The sequence below is a fragment of the Ammodytes marinus genome (genome assembly GCF_949987685.1).
Source record: "Ammodytes marinus genome assembly, chromosome: 11".
In the NCBI taxonomy this organism is placed as follows: Eukaryota; Metazoa; Chordata; class Actinopteri; order Uranoscopiformes; family Ammodytidae; genus Ammodytes; species Ammodytes marinus.
This window is the reverse complement of record NC_137215.1, coordinates 10,311,393-10,329,709: the sequence shown is the minus strand read 5'-3', so window position 1 is coordinate 10,329,709 and position 18,317 is coordinate 10,311,393. Positions and strand designations below refer to the sequence as shown.

The following is an 18,317-nucleotide window of genomic DNA, read 5'->3' as shown; positions in this document are numbered from 1 at the left end:
ACCCAAACAAGATGTTTTCATTCCATTAGATTTTCACTCAAAACTTCAGATAAAAGTGGAGATTGTAGACAACTGAGAGGCTGCGGTACATATGCTGCACGGAGCGAAAAAACAGGTCAAAACTGGAAGAAAATAAAAGTGAGATTAACTGTAGGCAACTGTATTTGCTAATGTCTCTCCACTATGTAAAACAAAAAAAAGTGCTTTGAATGTAAAGTCCATACCCCACACTTCCTCCACAAAACAAACATCTCCCTTCTCAAACGTTCCCTTCTTCCCCAGACACTAGTCCCTTTCTCCCTGAAAAATAAATAAAATTAGCTGTGTTGTGGGCCACCCCTGGAGGTCCAGCATAGCCTACGCAACTCCTCCTCCTCACTGTTACTCTTTCTTTGTGTGTCTTCATAACCCCCTACCTCTGTGCTAATACATCTCACTCTCATTACATCTGGACCACCATCTCTCCAACTCCTTCCATCCCCCCATCCAAACACAGGAGAGAGCAGTTGTAGATTGATCCACCTCCTATACCTCCATCTTTCTCTCTCTCTCACACACACACATACTGTTCACCTCCGCTCCTACTGTCACACCCCATTTGGATATTAGAAGAGAGAGATAGCTGTGTGCCACCCCCAACCCTCTAACCTTGTTCGCCCCTTTGGGTGCTGATCAGTGGTCTGAGCTGTGATGGCTTGCTTGCATCTCTCTCACTCTCTCTCTCTCTCTCTTTCTCTCTCTCACACACACACAATCACACACACACACACACACACACACACATATAGGCCTATACACTCCCAAGGGACTCTGACAGCACAGGAGCAGATGGGCGGCTGGTGATGACATGTTGTTAAAAATAAAGATTCCTGTTAACCCGTTGTCAGCTTGCACCCCCTCCCTCCCTCGTGTCCCCCCATCTCATCTCAGCTCTACTTGTCGATCTCTCTCCATCGCCTCCCCTCGCTGTCAATCCCACTTTCTCTCTTCTCTTTTACAACACTGTCCGTCAGGGCTTTTACTCCGTACCAAAGCCAACTAACTGTGGCGGGAAAGCACGCAGTCTCAAACTCCCCCTCCCCCCGGACCCCCCAAGAACATGATATTTAATACATGGTTGTCATAAAGACGGCCCCCTTGCATTATGCATGGCTTGTAAGCAGCCATCAATAATGGATGAAAAGACCAGTTTTGCAGTTTCTTTTCATGCAATTACGCCAAATGAAATTTTTACTCACAGACAGTGTCTGTCTCTCGCTTTTGGTGCGGATATGGAGTGTGTCCGGCGACTGCGCGGCGATAAATTATTAAAGCGGCAACACAAGAGAGAAGAGGAGCTGCAGGATCAAAAGAAATATTCAGGCCAGTCACGATGGCAGTGAAACAGAGAGGGGAGTGTGTATGTGCAACCGAGCTAGCGAGCGCATGTCGCACATGGTCGTGCATCCTTTTCCAGGTCTTACAGATGTCACACAGATGTCCAAAGACTCAGGGACTACACTCTAGCTACAACCTGATTCTCGAATCAGCAGCGTAAAAGTTGACACGACGCAGCTAGTACTTCGAGTTGCACTCGTTCAGTAAATCTCTCCAAGGTTAATCACCATCCAATCTTCAAAAGCAGCCGCTGTATCGCACTCTACCAGATTGCAGACTTCCAGAACTTCTTAGGGACTGCAAAGTGGGCCAGCGAACGGAGAGGGACACTGGTGGCTTTGAAAGAGATTCCAGGGTTCTCAATCAAAAAAAGACTAGTTGGGGCCACTGAAGTTATGCATTTATTAATAGCACTCATGAACCACATTTGATTTCTATTTTTTTTTTATTCTTTGAAGTGATTTTGCAGTCTGAGACGGGCACACTGACCCAGAGAAACTCTCAGATGTTGGCCTTTGGTCAGACAATATTCCCTCTGGGTGGAGTATTCAGAGAGAGACCTCAATAGTCCTTCACTGAAGTACCTGGCGGTGATTGAGAAAAAGGGCCCATTGCAGAATAGAAAAGGGGGAGTTTGCACACAAAGTGGCGGGCCTCCTGATGATATTGATTAAAGAGCTTAGGAGAGAAAGCACGGTACATGAGGCCCACCATTGTGCAGAAATGAGAGGGGCTGGGTGGGGTTGGAGTTAGAGAGCCATTGATATAAATGCCCCTCCCCCATTCTCCCTACAATCCTTAGAGATCTACACTTGACCTATAGGTGGAGGACGTAAAGCTTGCAATATGGCAGTCCTGTATAGCGACTTTATCTCTGTCTGGTAGATTTTACGGTTCATTACGTTAAGCCCTCACTATAACATAACAGGTGCACAGGTTTTTAATTTCAGCTCCGCAGACAGACAGAGGGATTCACTATGAAACTTAAGCCGCAGGCAGCAAATACTTGAGTCTCATAACATATTAGCCTATATGATTAGGCTACAATGTTTCTACTTTCCGCAAGACTGAAATCAAAGATGCAAAGTCTTTATATATTATTTAGATGTATTGGAACAGTTATAGTAGCCTGCCTGTACAGTGAATATGAGGCTACATCTGTCTAGCTTAGCTTAGCAAAAATACTACAAACAGTGGAAAACAGCTATCCTGCTTGCATCACATCACTATAAATACATTTTCATGTAGGCTCATAACTACTAGTAAAATTCACATCTTTGTCCATATAAAACAAATTAAAGGTCATGTATTGCTGGTTACATTTGGACAGAGCCAGGCTAGCTGCTACAAATGTTTTCAGCTAAGCTTATCTTAGCTCTTAGCTCCAACTTCATATTTAACCTAGGTCCATGTATTTAACCATAGGGTGGTGATGATCTACTCATCTAAATCTTGGCAAGAAAGGGAATAAGACTATATTCCAAAATGTCAAACTATTCATCTGAAAAAACATGACGAAATGATCAATGAGTCTACCATTCGATTGTATTGTAATTGCTGACTTTAATGAATTTAACTAATTATTCGTTTAACACGTAGGCCTATCTAATTTACTTTGTAAGAGAATTTGTTCAAAATGTTTGTTTACTGTAACATTATGTATGAGTATATATCATGTATGTTATTTATTAGGTTATATTATATAGGACTTTTCTAATTTCTTTGAAATCACAAAACAAAAAGTAAAACACCTCACTTTCAAAACTACATTCATATTTTATGAATCTGAATCCAGATATAACCAAGTGATGATGAAGCAAGAGTCCTGTGCATCAACTTTTAAAAAAAATCATAAAAAAACAAATGTTCTCATTCTATAAATAGCCATTCTATAAATAAAGGTTAAAACATTTTAAATAATGCTGTTAGTATAACATCTAAAGTCCAATTTAGCAAACGCACTAAATATTTGCATAAATCCATAAGGTGTCCGAGAGGCCATTCTCCAGCTTAATTATGTTTATTTAGTGGCAGTCTAAGCAGCTGATTGAAGAGGCGATAAGGGCACAAAGACAGTGTAACCTCTACTAACATGCTGTCTGCAGCCTTCTCCTAATAGAGATGTTATCAGCCCAGCCGGAAAATGGTTAATGTATTTAACTTTTGCATCGCCTCGCCTTTTCCCTAACGCTACTCTTCACAACACACACACACAAACACACTCTCTCTTTCTCTCTCTCTCTCTCTCTTCACATCACCACCCCCATTCAGCAACCTCACCGCCAGCCCCATCACACTCACCCACTCGTTCCCTCACTCTCAGATTGCACATACAGATAGATTATTGCACACACACACATTCACACATTTGAATTGAAGTGTTCACTGCCTAAGAAGGTAAAACAGAGGGGAACAAGTGAAAAGAACAAGAGAGACAAGGCAGAGAAGACAGGACAAGGGCTTCACTGATCGGATGACATTCACACTGTGTTTAGCAGGACAAGCCTCCACGTGTGAAGGGCTGAGAAAGAGATAGAAAAAGTGAGGAGAGTATACACACCACCACCGGGCCAACATAAGAGCCGGGACAGCCCCCGAAGGGACACCTGAGCCCCTGAAGAGACACCTTCTAGCAGGGAGTGAGCAGTGCCCCATGGGAAACGGAGTCAGAGGAACACCCAACAACAACCTGCTGTCGCTCCTCCTTTCCTCCTCCTCCTCCTCCATCCTCGCTCCCTCTCTCATTTGATCCCATCCCTCACTCCCTGCGCAGGAGAGGGAGAGCGTGCACTGAGAGAAGGTAAGGGGGATGTATGTTGTTTTCCTTACTAAGCATGTGTGTGTGTGTGTGTGTGTGTGTGTGTGTGTGTGTGTGTGTGTGTGTGTGTTTGTGTGTATGTGTGTGTGTGTGAGAGAGAGAGAGCAGTGTCTCATATTTCAACTGGAGGTGTAAGTCAGCAACTTGTTTCTTTGAAGCAGTTCTTTTCTCTGTGTGTCAATGTGTGGTTTTTGGTCTTTTGATGGCTTTTATCAAAAAGCTGATGCAGATGCAATGGCACTTTTCCATTTTCCATTTGTTTCAGGGTTATTTTCATCTTGACAACATCCCATTTGTGCATGTTTGAAAGCAGTGCCCATGTTTTTATCATGTGTATTGTATTGCTCACATGCAGTGTGCCTGTGTTTTCTCGTCATTTAAAAAGAAAAATACAACTGTGACATGGGACAAGCAGACAAAGTGTGTAAAAATAAGAAGAAGCATGATATTGTACGAAAGGTGTGGGGGAGAGAAATATACCAGGACAACTACATGAATGAGGGATGCAGGCACAAAGGGACAATGAAAGTAAGCAGGACAGGAGAAGGGTTAATGTATTCAAATGTACAGCCAGCGAGGTAGAAAATCCGCCGTAAAATCCTATCAGGTTCCATGGACGTTGTGTGTTGCCCCGCTGTCATCTTGTCAGCCCCCACCATTAACCACAGGCAACTTCTTTGCCCACAGGAGTTTTTTGGGGGGGACAACGGATCCTGCAGGGACCACCCCATGCCATTTAATCTGTCCCTGCCCACAGATAACAGAAGGCAGATGGTCCTGCCACAGAGCAGGGAGATAGAAAGATAGCTAATACAATGTGCACACAGCACTCAACCTGTCTGTCTGAAACTGAGCCTGCATCAACTTCTAAATAAGGGGGCCAAATGAGGTAAAAAAGCAGACGGAAAAAGAAAGGCAAAGAGAGGGGGAGAGAGAGAGAGAAAGAAAAATGCAAACAGAGCGTGGGTTAAGTGTCTTTAATTAAAACCCAAACAGTATCCAAATATATGCAGTCAGTTGAAAGTCTAGGATAAACATAATGGAAAGAGGAAACTCGTTTAAAAGAAGGAAGAAAAAAAAGGGAGCTGAGCAGAGAGTGAGTGGGACCATCAAAGTCGTGAGGTCCTGTGTTTAAAGGGGAGTGTGTATTTATTTATAGAAGGTCGTGGTTAAGTTCACTTGGCTCCCTCGCTCTGTAAGACCCAGCCTTTTTTTTGCCTTATGAAAATTCAATTGGCCATAATTTGCTGAGGAGACGTATGCATATTTTATTAGCGGCCGTGTTTTTGAAGAAATAAGCCCGCCAAGCTTCTTTTTTTTTTGCATCTCTGTCTTCCATCAAGATTGAATGAGGGGGGAGTGTGAGAGGGGTGGTGGTGAGGGTCTGGTAATATGTGACACATTAGAGTCTATTTGACATGGGAGCTAAAGCAAACACCAATCAGCTGCATGTGTCTGGCTTAAACACAGAAACAAATTCATTGGAACCTTGTTGCATGGAAATAATGTTTTTTTTTCTTTTCCTTTTGATTTCAACCCTATCTTTTTTCCATTTGGACTTTCTCTTCTTTCCCTTGCCTCTAATTACTCTGGGATCCAACATCCTCCTCTTCTTGCTCTCTCCATTTCCACATCCCTCCCTCTCTCCCTCCCTCCATTTCCATCTGCCCCTCTCACACTGCATGTCTCTCAGTCAAAGCTTTATGGGTCGTTCGCTCTTTGCAAGGATAATGAGCAGGCGCCTCTGTGCGACTTTGTAGCTGTGCGACGGTTTGTGAGTTTGGATCTCGGAGCGTCCCGGGGCCCCGAAAAAGACTCAGATGTACCTTCTGTAGCCGCCTTCATGGTTCCACTGTGATTGTCATCTGATCTATAGGGCACAGCACTGACATAATACACCTTGTTAGAGGAAGGCGGGGAGTGTGTTTGTGAAGACTGCGTGACTTTGAACAAATGTGTGTTCCCCGGGGAGAAAGAGGAACACTGGGACCTGTAATCATCCTTCGCACTATCGCTAAATCACATCCACACACACACACACACACACACACACACACACACACACACACACACACACACACACACAGCCTTGTACAGAAAACACTAATAGAGTGTGGAAGAAAGGGGGACAAGACAGAGAGAAAACAGAGATACAGAAACAATATCATACTAGTTCCTCTTGTTAGGTATGTTGATGGAATCTGACTGCTCCAGGTGTCACATAGCACCACTTTCTCCCGATTAAAATGGCCGCTGATACCCAAGATGACAGATATTTGGAGAACAGATCCATTTAAACCTTGGCAACTAAAAATAGAAATGTAGCTGTTAAGGCAATCGACTTCAGAGCGATATTAGCAACCCACTTCACACTTTGAAAAACTATGTGTGAATGTTGATTATTTTACAGTGAGTGTCAAGCTGTGCTTCCACACACACACACACACACACACACACACACACACACACACACACACACACACACACACACACACACATCCCAGAGTAATATTGCATGGCAATTTCTTTTCCAATGCATGAATAATTCTGTCTGAATAGGATAGGATGTTTCTTCATATCAATGAATCATCAGCCGCTACAGCCTTTTAGTGTCTGTTTGAATGGTAGGCTACACTACAGTAGAAGTTAAACTGAAGTGTGTGTGTGTGTGTGTGTGTGTGTGTGTGTGTGTGTGTGTGTGTGTGTGTGTGTGTGTGTGTGTGTGTGTGTGTGTGTGTGTGTGTGTGTGTGTGTGTGTGTATGTGCGTGAGTGCATGTGTGTATGTTGCTGATTGGCCTCGGATTGATGTTCTTGACCTTTCCATGCATTTCAGAGCTTTGGAGATATCCAATACGTAGCGAGTGTGTCAAAGTAAAAGAGCGAAACAAACAAGAGAGCAAGAACCCGCGATGGCCCTTACGTCCCTGTCCTGGTGTCTGGCTGCATCTTGGGTCCTGTTTTGTGGGTCTTCATGGCCTCTGGCACACTCAGCCCTGGCACCTGAGAACGAGGTACCACTTCGCCCGACTACATGGTTACCAGAAGGAAAGATCTCCTCTGTGACTCTGCGCAAAGGACGAACTCGCAGGTAGGGGAAAAATAGGATTGGGGGAGATTGGTGTTGTGTTCAAGACCACCTAAACTGAGACCAAGTCATGATCTAGACCAAGGTGTATTTAGACTGAGACGAGACCAGGACTTTGAGGGGTTGAGAGACCATCAAAACCAGGATCAAGGCAGGTCAGAACCATGTTAGTACCACTGAAGGACAGCCATTCAAATTCAACAGTAAACACACAGTCACAGTAAGTCAACAAATAAGACAGATAGTGCACAGGCAATTTAGTGATATCCACAGCAGTTGTGAGACAGGAGGTAAAAATGCAGGCCAATCCAAGACAAAAACTTCAATAAGTGGTTTCAAAACCATTAGCAGGACCTTTTAATTAAAGAAAATGTATGGGATGAACAACATATACAGTATGATAGGATGACTGTAAAGAACTTACTTATCAAAAGTGAATTTAGATTTGAAAACTATAAAATGGAACCTTTTACAAAGGAATGCCTTACATCGTAACAAAACATTATTATAGTAAAAAAAAGTAAATACACACGTACACACACAAACACACACATGCACACACTAAATGACTCCTGTTAAAGTAAAAAGGTGAAGCTGTTTCCTAGATGTGGAGGTCAGTGGAGATCCATAAATAACCTTAAGGCGTGATCATACGATTTGCCCTTGTTTCCACTTCAGTAACTTGTCACAGCCATCACCCCAACCACCTTTCTAGACAGAGGCTGATTCCAGCACCACTGTAGAGAGAGCGTGAGGAAGTGGAGCCCATTTGGCCTGAACCGCACACAACGGTGCCAGTGCATGCTTTCTGAAACTGTGAGCTGAAAATTGCAAAATGCATCTCCCTGTGTGCTGCAGTCTGTCCACGTAGAACAGAATAATGGCAAATAATGGAGTGAAAACACTGATCCAGAAATTAATTACTCTATTAAAATGTGCCGCAAAGAGCTGAGGATGACAGAGTTACACATATGTTTGAAAGCAACCACCATCTGCACATAATCATGAATAATGGTGTTTGTAAGGAAAACACATATCGGTAAACAAATAACCAAGCAGTTGCTTATTTCTCATGAAGGGTAACTAGCTGTGAAGAAATGACATGTAACAGAAGAGTGTTGGGTTTAAACAATAACCTTCATCTGTTCAACTCTGAATTGGAGGTGAACAGTTTAACATTGACTCATGATTAACAACATGGATCATTACAATCAAAATAAGACCAGACCACAACAGCATGACGTCCTTTTTAACTTCCAGCAAATATGCAAATCTGTAAGTCAACGTGCAACAACGCTGCCCTTAAAAACTCACAGTGAGGGACATAATAGTTTCTATGCGAAGCACGATCCCTGATAGTTACAGCAAACATGCAGATATCCATCTGCGACCGCCAATGCGGCTTTATCATGTGATTCGCCCGGTCACCTCTCCTGATACGCTATCAAATGACTGATCAGCGTGTATAGGCAAATGAAGTAAAAAAAAAAGACAGCGGCTGGCAGATGTTTGGAAACAGCTGCAACGTTGACATTTCCCAGGCTTTTGGAAAAGAAGATTAGAACCAGGCCGCCGTATCTGCAAATTATCCAGCGAAGTGAAAGGATGTTGCACAGTGTGCACAGGAAGATATCTTCTCTATCCATCACCTTGCAGCTGAATTGAAACAAGATGTTATCTTTTTGAAACCCCATGATGAATCAGACAACTTCTCTTGGTTTATCTCTGCTGTTTCCTCCACAGGCTCTACTTCACACTGAAGAAGAAGGCTCCGGCGATGTCAGTGACTGTCAGCCCCTGTGACCTCCCCATAGAATGGAGCTTGGCCGCCCGCACCCTCAAGGACAAGCCCCTCAAGAGCCTGCAGTGTGAGTGAACCACACACACAATCCTCCAGATACCCATTTCACCCTTAAGATCATCCACTACATCTCTGGCAAAGCCGAAACGATCAATTAAATAGATCGTCATCACTACTTAACAAAGACTCTTATCTTACTGAACTTTGTTGTTTGTAGAACACTTTACTTTTCGGAGTTTGTAGAAGGGTACTGCTGCAGTAAGGATAATGAAACGTTTGGGAGTCATACAAAGGAATCAGTCTAAATATGAAGTTTTTACATTGCTTGTCTGTCTTTTGATGTTTGCAGACTGGAGGTCATAGCTTTGATTTAACGCTGCTGTTCACACACATTTATAGTCCGATAAATCCCGGCAACCAAAAGCGTATCACAGCTGAGGTCTCTCTTTTTTTTTTTTTTAAAGCGATTGTCTCCAAACTTCTTTGTCACAAACTCTCAGGTAGATTAGATATATAGACATATATATTATCTTTATCCTTTGTTGTTATCCTCATCAGCTCGTTGTACCCGCTTGTTTAAGTTCAAAGCAGACGAAAATGCTATATACCTTTTTTTCTTTTCTAAATGACACCTACTCTCTTTGACAAGGACTGAGGCAGTGAGTGTGATCATATCTGGTTGTCACATTGTCATAAATTTAATATGAGGCTTTAGATTTAGATTTTCAAAATGTCATCAAATGTACAAACACACACACACGCACACACACACACACACACACAGACACACACACACACACACACACACACACACAGACACACACACAGACACACACAAGCACACCAACTGAACGTGGCTGCCAACCCTTGATCCAAACATTGAATAAACAATAAAATAAGCTGTGCCCTTCGACTGCAATATTTTGTGCTTCGTAAACCAAATAAATCAAATAAACTCAAAGAAGATTAAAACTTACTCTAGAGCGGCAAAATGACAAAATGGCTCAGAACTAAAAGTTGGGGCAATGTGTGCTGACAGTAAGGTAATCAAATTTCTAACCTTGTGCATATTTTTGGAAGATTGAATTTGAACTTTGAAGGTTCCATGAGCACTTTTCCAGGTTAAATAAACAAGTCTTCTCTACTTGGTAAAATAACTTAAAATAACATTATGAAGTTATAAAATTACACATTAATCATTCAGACACTGAGCTCACGGGTCCCCATTGCCAGCCTGAATTATTTACTTTGATTCTGTAACATTTGGTCTCATTTGAGGAGAGATTTCTCCTTTCGGGGCGAGATGAACAGCAAAGACGAGCTGTGGCGATGATGTTTTTTCCCCGTGTTTATTTGCCCGTTGCATCACTAGGGTGAAGAGTGTGCACTTAAAAATGACAACACTTTAGATGTAAATGAAAATAATGGTAAGCATTTTTGAAGTGGCAGTTGACATTTTACTAATTTATTTGTCTGTTCATTTATTGGCTGCGTGGGATTCGTTGCCTGCAGGTCTCTACGCCCTTATCTGCTTTCTGTTTCATGCAGTTTGTAGTGTGTATGTGTCCTGCAACTGCGCCCCCCCCCCCCCCCCAAACACTTTGAAAAAGGAGATAGGGGGCACAAGGGGAGAGCGGGGTAATGTGAGACACTTTTTACATTTGCTTCCCTCTAATGGAGCTAAAATGATTTATAAGTCAAATGTACACATTTCCCATTAATTCAGGATGTTTCCTAGAAAAGGGCATTAGCAGAATTTATTCATGACAAAGGGCAGTGAAAATATGATTGTTTTAAAAACAGTTGTCTTGTGTCTCAGTTTACCCCAGCTGTGGGGTAAACTGAGACACACCAGAGAAATCAAGGGGGTAAACTGATCCACTTACTTTATCCACTTTGAAACTACCATAACAACAAATGTTGTAACAGTTACAATCCTGACAGCTAGCTTGAAAACCAAATATTCCAAAACTAATGTCGGATGAGTAACAGAATCATGGGGTTTGGTCAATTAAGAAAAACATTTTCTAAACACTTGAAAGTAACTCTGATCAAATACACCATAAAATGCATATTCAATAATTAACATTCAAATGACAGATAGAACCAATTAGATTAAAACACAGTCTGAGGGTCAGAACACAGGACCCTTAGAGCCAGCTAGTGTCTGGGGGTCAGAGCAAAGAACAATCAAAACCAGCTAGAACAGCCTGGGACTCAGAACACAGGACTAGACCCAGCTGTCATTTTCCATCTTTTGAGTCTTTGATTAATATTTTTCTGCATTTGTTTTATTGGGATCATTCATTGAATAAAGACATATTACTTAGAATCTATTGGTGTTAAGGGTCCCTCTCCTGTCCCCCACATACGTGCCAAACCATGCCCTTGCTGACACCCCTTCAACTACCTCTCTCAGCAAATCAGGATAATCTTCAGTTACCATCATCACATGGTTTCATATGTTGGTAGTTCATCAACATGTATGATATAAGTTTTTCTACCTGAATCAATTTGCTTTGGCACGACAATCGATTAAGTTGACAGCAAGCAAATTTACTTTAGCATGCAAAAAATAATTTTTTGTGAAAAAAAACATGCTTACATCATCACCATGAGGTCCTCTCTTTCATGGCCAAGGGGAAATGGGAGGGGCTTGAAAACATATATCTCACATGACCAAAAATGTGTTCCATAGCCTTGAGGGTGTCTCACATTACCCGATGGCTCACATTCCCCCGTTCTTCCCTACAGTGTGTACTCAAACTTTGTCGATTTGATTTGATTTGTGTTCACATACGAGGAAACAATGCTATAGTTTTCTAACTAGTATAAGATTTTTCCTGTGCTGAAACAAAACTTTTTTGTTCTTCTTCAGCTGAAGAAGTTTACATTTTTGTAGTTCAGGTCTTCTCAATACTTTCCACAGCTTAATTATGAACAGTTGTTGCCTCTGCTAGAAGTTTATAAAAAAAATTGTCTGTCTGATTTGTTTAATCTGTACTCAATCATAAATCTAAAAACCGTCAATTTGTGGTTTTATGGGAAGTTACACGCTGTGCTTTTTCTTGGCCGACTCACTTTCCGAGGTCTGTTTGTCCAGAAACGTCATGGGGACAACACAACATGCTAAAAGATCATTCATTGGATGAATGTGAAAACAGTTTTCTCAGCACGTACATCATGCACAGTGAAGGTCAAACGTTCAACTGAAGTTACAACAATAACTAATGTCTGAGTGGAGTGGGACACAGTTATACTTTCATTTATATTAGTATTGTTTTCTAAATCATTTTTCTCTTTCCTTGCAGGGACCACCAAAAAGAGTACCCCTGAGGTTTGGTGGCAAGGTGCTGGCACTGAGGAGAAAATGCACAGCTTTGCAGGCAACGCAGTGGACATCTACAGGGGTCCGTCGTTTCCCCAGGCTTCCATCTACATCTTGAGGCTGCGTTCCAAACAGCAGAACACCAGAGCTACAGTGTATCTCCATGAAGGCCTGGGTCCCTCGGGCGCCTTCCCTCTGCTCCCAGCCGACCCTCGAGTTCACACGTTGGGTGTCGGCATGACCAGCGTCACCCTCAGCTGGGCGCCCAGTGCCTCCACAACCGGCCTCCCGCTCACACAGAAAAGCTATGAATACTGTGTCCTCGTCAACACTCAGAGAAACTACCCCAGCCTTTGTGCTGCGCGACAGAGCATGAGGAAAGAGGAAGATCAGAAAGAAGAAAAGAAGGAGAAACGAAAGAGGGTGACGGTGTGGCCCATTTTGAAAGAGTGGTGGTGGCAGCAGTGGGACGCTTATCCAGAACCCCAGAGTCCACCTTCTTCCCTCGCCGACGAATACACCGATCTCCAGTGCGTGTGTCGGGGTACAGAGAGCGTGTGCACCGTCTCTGAGCTCCTGCCTGACACCCAGTACCACTTTGACGTCTTCCTGATCGACAGGCTGAACGGGACCAGCGCGGCGTACAAGGGGACGTTGGCCCGGACCCACGAGGAGGCCCGGCGGACGGTCACCGCGCTCAAAGAAGGGGAGCTGAGGTGGGTGACCTTCAACGACAACAGAGGCTCCCGCTCGGAGCAGTTCTACAGTTTCCGTCCGCGGGGATCGCAGCAGAGCGGCCTCCTCACCTTGCAGAGCTGTGGAGGAGGCGAAAAGGTCAAGGTCACCGTGTCCAGCAAAGGTCAGGTTTTGACCTCCAATGCCGTGGGAGGAGATTTGGAGCACATTTGGCTCCAGGGAAGCCCTTCCTATCTTATCCACTTGGAGAGAGAAGGTGGTGCTACCAAAGGCAAGATCTCAGCTGCTGAAGACCCAGCTCTGCCGGGAGGTCTGAGGGCGTCAGTCAAAATGCAGACGTCCTCGGCCTACCACCGCAGAGGGGTCCCATCCCTGCCCTCCACCCTGCAGATAAAATCCTTCAACCGGTTGCGCGGTTGCAACAGTGTCACCCTGGCCTGGATGGGCACAGAGGAAAGAAGCCTATACTGTGTGTACCGCAGAAAGCTGGGAGACAGTGAAGCGGAGTCTGGGTCCCTAACTGCACCCTGTCTGGGGCCAGAGTCCCGGTCTGACACAGAAAGGGTTCTCTGCAAGTATTTCCAGGAGCTCAATCCTCGGCGGGCCGTCACTACTGCTGTCATCGGGGGCCTGGAGCCAGGGATGGCCTATGTGTTTGATGTCTATCTAATGCGACGCTGGGGGATCCCTATCAAGTACGCCAGCAAGATGTTGAAGACCAGGAAGGAATGCTGAGCTGCCGCCCCCTGCAGGAGGTTTTTGGACTGTCCCGGTTTAAGGGGAAGACGCAGCAGTCATGGACATGTGAAGACTGGCCATGAGAACGAAGCCATTAGACTATTGTGGAGCGAGATTGTTACCATGACAAGGAAACATTCCCTCAGTGGGAGCAATGGTTTTTATTGAAACTGCACTTGAATTATCCATGCAAGGCGATGGAAAGCATATGAGAAGGATCTGCACACCAGCAAAAGTTCATTACATTTACAAAACAACTCTTGTGCTTTTGTCATTTTGTTTTTCCATTGTGGATCATGATAATGATGTGCCAGTTGTCCAAGTGCTTGTTTTGTGTCTGAGTACAAAGGACAGATGAGGTTTGTGATGACAGAAAGTCAATGCAGAAACAACATCAACAGAGGCTGTGCCAAATATGAAACAGAAACAGATGGGGCAATAATTGGATAACATCTGAGACAAGGGGGGTTTGCAGTGTATATCTCCAGTGCTGCATATTGTACAGGCTCATAAACACAGATGGACAAATTCTAAAGATGCTTAGTTCAAAGTCAGTGTGTATCTTTGTGTTCTGCTTTCGCATGAAGCAGTGAAAAATACTTTGTGACTTGCCTCATTGTCTTTGATGTATTCTTGTGCTGCTTCAAACGCACCAATAAACACTAGGGTATCTGTACGTTCTTGACTGAGTGATGCATGTGTGTAAACTAGAGCGTCAAATTAGATTTTCTTGCTACTTATTGTTTTCAGATAGCTGCCACTCTTGCTGCAATGGATGAGGCTGTGTGCAGCTAAGTGTGGCATGTTAATATGTGCCATTTAATTGTAAGGAGATTAAACGTGCTTAGTTTGGTAACTGGATGGGGCTGTGGTGTAAAGACAAAATTCCTGCATTGACAGGGCTTTTCGAAGACACATCTGTCCTTTGGATCTGAAGTAAGTACTATCAATTATATATACCTACCAAGTTACTACTTTAGGATGAACATTATCTGAAATATCTGGCTTTATTTTTTAAAAGTATACTTCAAGTGCATTGTCAGTAAAAAGTATGGTTAGAAATGTAGCTTATTGTATTGATCATATTCAGTTAAGTTCAGTTAACCTTCACATTTTACAACAATGTGAGTTAATCATTCTGGTAACACTTTACAAAGTGCTTTGACAAGAGAACACAGTAATATGTAGACCCCACAGAAGGGCCGATAGATTAAGTACTAACTACATGAATGAATTCAGTCAACGTTGAAAACAAAAACATTTGCATAAATGAAAACAATATAGTCTACAGTATATGTTTATAGTTAAAAGAAAATGTTGTGCGTAACAGTGAGGACTTTATTTATATACAAATAAATATGTAGATAAATTGGTAAAATAAAACAACTTATATCAGTTGTGATCATAGATCAAATATAAAAAGGTTGTGATGTAGCCTACGGTAAGGTTTTCTTCTGTCATAAATAAAACCTTAAACGTCGTCTGACGGAACCAATAGGAGGGCGTATGTGTTGATGACGTAGGCACGTCGCTGTACGTACGGATGTATACGACATTTCCAGCGCGCCAAATTGATACAGCCAACAAAGGGGAAAAGCTAAAACCAAACAGACGATTGGACTTTTATACCTTCTGTGTACTGAACAACAAAATAGTAAAAGACATTTACACGTAATTTGAGTAGATACCTTACCGGATTAACAGGCTCTGCTCGTTGTCATCATGGGTTTGCTCGAGCAGTGCGAGGAGCTTTTCAAGACCTCAAACCTGTACGAGGTGCTGGGCATCAAGAAAGAGGCGACCGAGAAAGAGATCCGGAGGAGCTACTACAAAGTGTCGCTCAAAGTCCACCCGGACCGGGCTCCTGAGGACCCGCAGGCCACAGAGAAATTTCAGGTCAAATGCCCTGGTTGTTGTTAACGGTCTGACAGCGCGCACACTGAACAAGAGCTAGGTTTACCAGCTAGCTAACACAGCTAGCTGACGCAGGTGCAGCAAGTAGTCTCCCCCAGTGCAAGCACTAACCTATTCCCAAACATATTATCACATAGACACTTTCTTTCATTTGTGTTATCTTTTGGGAAGCAGGGATGTTTTCCCTTTGACACCACGGCTAAATCCCATATATTCTTTGTTTTGAAGACACACATTGCTCATTAAATTATGTCGCTGATTTGATTCTCCGAGTTGTATTACTCTAATCCTGCATCTGTCATCAACAAAATAGCAGTGAAATAATGCAGGTTAGAGCAGGCCGGTTTGGTGCTATTTTGTAATGTTAAATCCAATTTAATTTCAAAATATTATATATATTATAATAATCTGCATATAATTGAGAAACTGAATGGATCAAATACTCAGATGTGTCTTTTTGTTGTCTAGTCTAGTGAATGAAATCCCTGACACATAGTCATCAGGTATAACAAGCTAAAGTAACCTGGACGTAACCCATAATTTGTTAATATAACCATATCACAGAAATGTGTAAAGGTATAGCATCTGACCGTTGACACAATTCTAAGGTCTATTGACAGATTGCCTAAGCTTAATATAGCTCAGGCTTCTTAAAGCTGAAGGTAAATAATAACCACGGTTAAGTGTCTAATAATGGTATGTACGATGCTTTTCAGTGACGGGCTTCAGATGTGTGTTAACATTGAAAGTTTTTCCCCATGCAGGTGTTAGGAAAGCTGTACGCGGTACTGAGCGATAAAGAACAGAGAGCCGTGTACGATGAACAAGGCCTGGTGGATGAAGAGTGTGACATTCTGAGTCAAGACCGCAGCTGGGAGGATCACTGGAGACTTCTCTTCCCCAAGGTACCGGAGCACAGCAGCTGTTATTAACGTGCCTTATTAATGAGCCACACACACTCTGCTTTGTTATACATGTATGTAATGATGTGATGCTTGGATTGTGAGTCACTCGTATTCCAGGAATTTCATTTAAGATGATGTGATCAAGGTTTATGATGTCACTGCACCTGCCGTGGTTCTGCAAATAAAAGCCGGCTGCAACCTAAATGCATCTGGGGTGATGGTGAATGAAAAGTGGAGTCAGCAATTCTGGAGAATGCTTGTTGTCATTATCAATTAATTTCTCCTCACCATCCGCTACCTGTCCGTACTGTGTGGGTGCTGGAGAAAAAAAATCAGTGTTGCAGCTTAGGCTCTGTAAACTGGCTGCATGTTGCTAGCTACTGTTGGCCACTTTGTTTACATATCACTTTTCAGAGCATATGCTGTGTACGTATTTCCCCCAGGTTTTTTTTTTTTCTCAACGCACACACAGCACGGACAGGTAGCAGAAAGTGAGGAGATATTGACTGATTTTGAAAACGAAAAGTGTCTCCAGGATTGCTGACTCCACCTTTAGTGCAAACATGATATTTTTTTAAACTAATCTATTTGTTGCAGGTTAAAAAAAAATGCACATTAACATTATTATTGATTTTTTTTCTTGACTTGCTCTTAAACTGCTCCGTCTTTCCATCTCCTAGATCACAAAGCAGGACATCCTCGACTTTGAGAAGAAATACAAGGGTTCTGATGAGGAGCGGACAGACTTGATCCAGCTGTATGTCCAGCACCAGGGAAATATGGACGCCATCACAGAATCGGCCTTGTGCTGCTCCCAGGAAGACGAGCCCAGGCTCTGCAGCATCATCCAGGCCGCCATCCAGAGCGGAGAAGTGGAAGAATTCCCAGCGTTCACCAAAGAGGACGCAAAGAAGAAAAAGGCTCGTAGGAAAAGGGTAAGAAAGATATTAGATGTTGTATTGTATGGACACTGGACTTGGCCGTAGTATCTTACGACTCAATCTAAGTAACGTGATTGCCAATGACCTTTCCAGGCTGATAAAGAGCGGCAAGAAGCGGAAGAAATGCAGAAAGAGATGGGGCTCGGCGATGAGGATGACAGTCTTGTGATGATGCTTCAGGTAACAAATGATTCGCACATGTATGTAATTGAAAGGGGAGGTCGTCTGTCTCTTTGCTTTTTCTTTCTTTCTCTCACTAACTATCTTATTATTTTTTGTTTTTCAGCAAAGACAGAAGGCCAGAGAGCAGAATTATAACAGTTTCCTGTCTGATTTGGAGGCAAAATACTCTAAAAAAAGTGAGAAATCCCCAAAAGCAAAAAGAGGTAAAAAGAAGTGAAAAGCGCATAGACTCTTGTTATAACAAATACAATGTAAATAATTAGCGTCCGGAAAAATACCTTTTTAGATAGGTAAAAAGCATTCAAGTTCATGTTGGAGCAGCTTCCTAACTGCTCCTTTGTGTGTGTGTGTCACTTATCAAAGTCTAAATGCATCTGTTATTTCTTGTAATTGTTCCTTTTGTTGTTAAAGTCTTCATAAAAACATGAATAAAAGCATATTTATATACATCATTTTTCAACAGCTTTTTATTATTTTGTATAAAATGGAATCGAGGAAAATGCATCGAAGAGAAGCTTTGATTGTTTTTC

At 42.8% G+C, this 18,317-nt stretch overlaps 2 protein-coding genes across 2 annotated transcripts; both read left to right on the top strand.

Annotated features, from left to right (window-relative positions):
• Nucleotides 1–7,105: 7,105 nt before the first annotated feature.
• Nucleotides 7,106–13,841, top strand: ndnfl (neuron-derived neurotrophic factor, like; the record flags this gene model as incomplete). Its single annotated transcript, XM_080037432.1, has 3 exons — nt 7,106–7,284; nt 9,025–9,149; nt 12,394–13,841. The coding sequence occupies 3 exons, from the start codon at nt 7,106–7,108 to the stop codon at nt 13,839–13,841; spliced, it is 1,752 nt and encodes a 583-aa protein (XP_079893558.1).
• Nucleotides 13,842–15,419: 1,578 nt separating this feature from the next.
• Nucleotides 15,420–18,225, top strand: dnajc9 (DnaJ (Hsp40) homolog, subfamily C, member 9). The gene is made up of 5 exons (XM_080037346.1): nt 15,420–15,740; nt 16,523–16,663; nt 17,344–17,598; nt 17,698–17,784; nt 17,891–18,225. Exons 1-5 carry the CDS (start codon nt 15,567–15,569, stop codon nt 18,002–18,004), a joined length of 771 nt encoding a protein of 256 aa, XP_079893472.1. The 5' UTR covers nt 15,420–15,566; the 3' UTR covers nt 18,005–18,225.
• The last annotated feature ends 92 nt before the right edge of the window (nt 18,226–18,317 follow it).

Excerpts from the sequence above, each read along its gene's own strand:
- dnajc9 (XM_080037346.1), top strand. The coding sequence starts at position 15,567 with ATGGGTTTGCTCGAGCAGTGCGAGGAGCTTTTCAAGACCTCAAACCTG. Across the intron at positions 17,599-17,697 it reads AAAAGGCTCGTAGGAAAAGG|GCTGATAAAGAGCGGCAAGA; the intron begins GTAAGAAAGATA and ends TGACCTTTCCAG. Across the intron at positions 17,785-17,890 it reads GTCTTGTGATGATGCTTCAG|CAAAGACAGAAGGCCAGAGA; the intron begins GTAACAAATGAT and ends TTTGTTTTTCAG.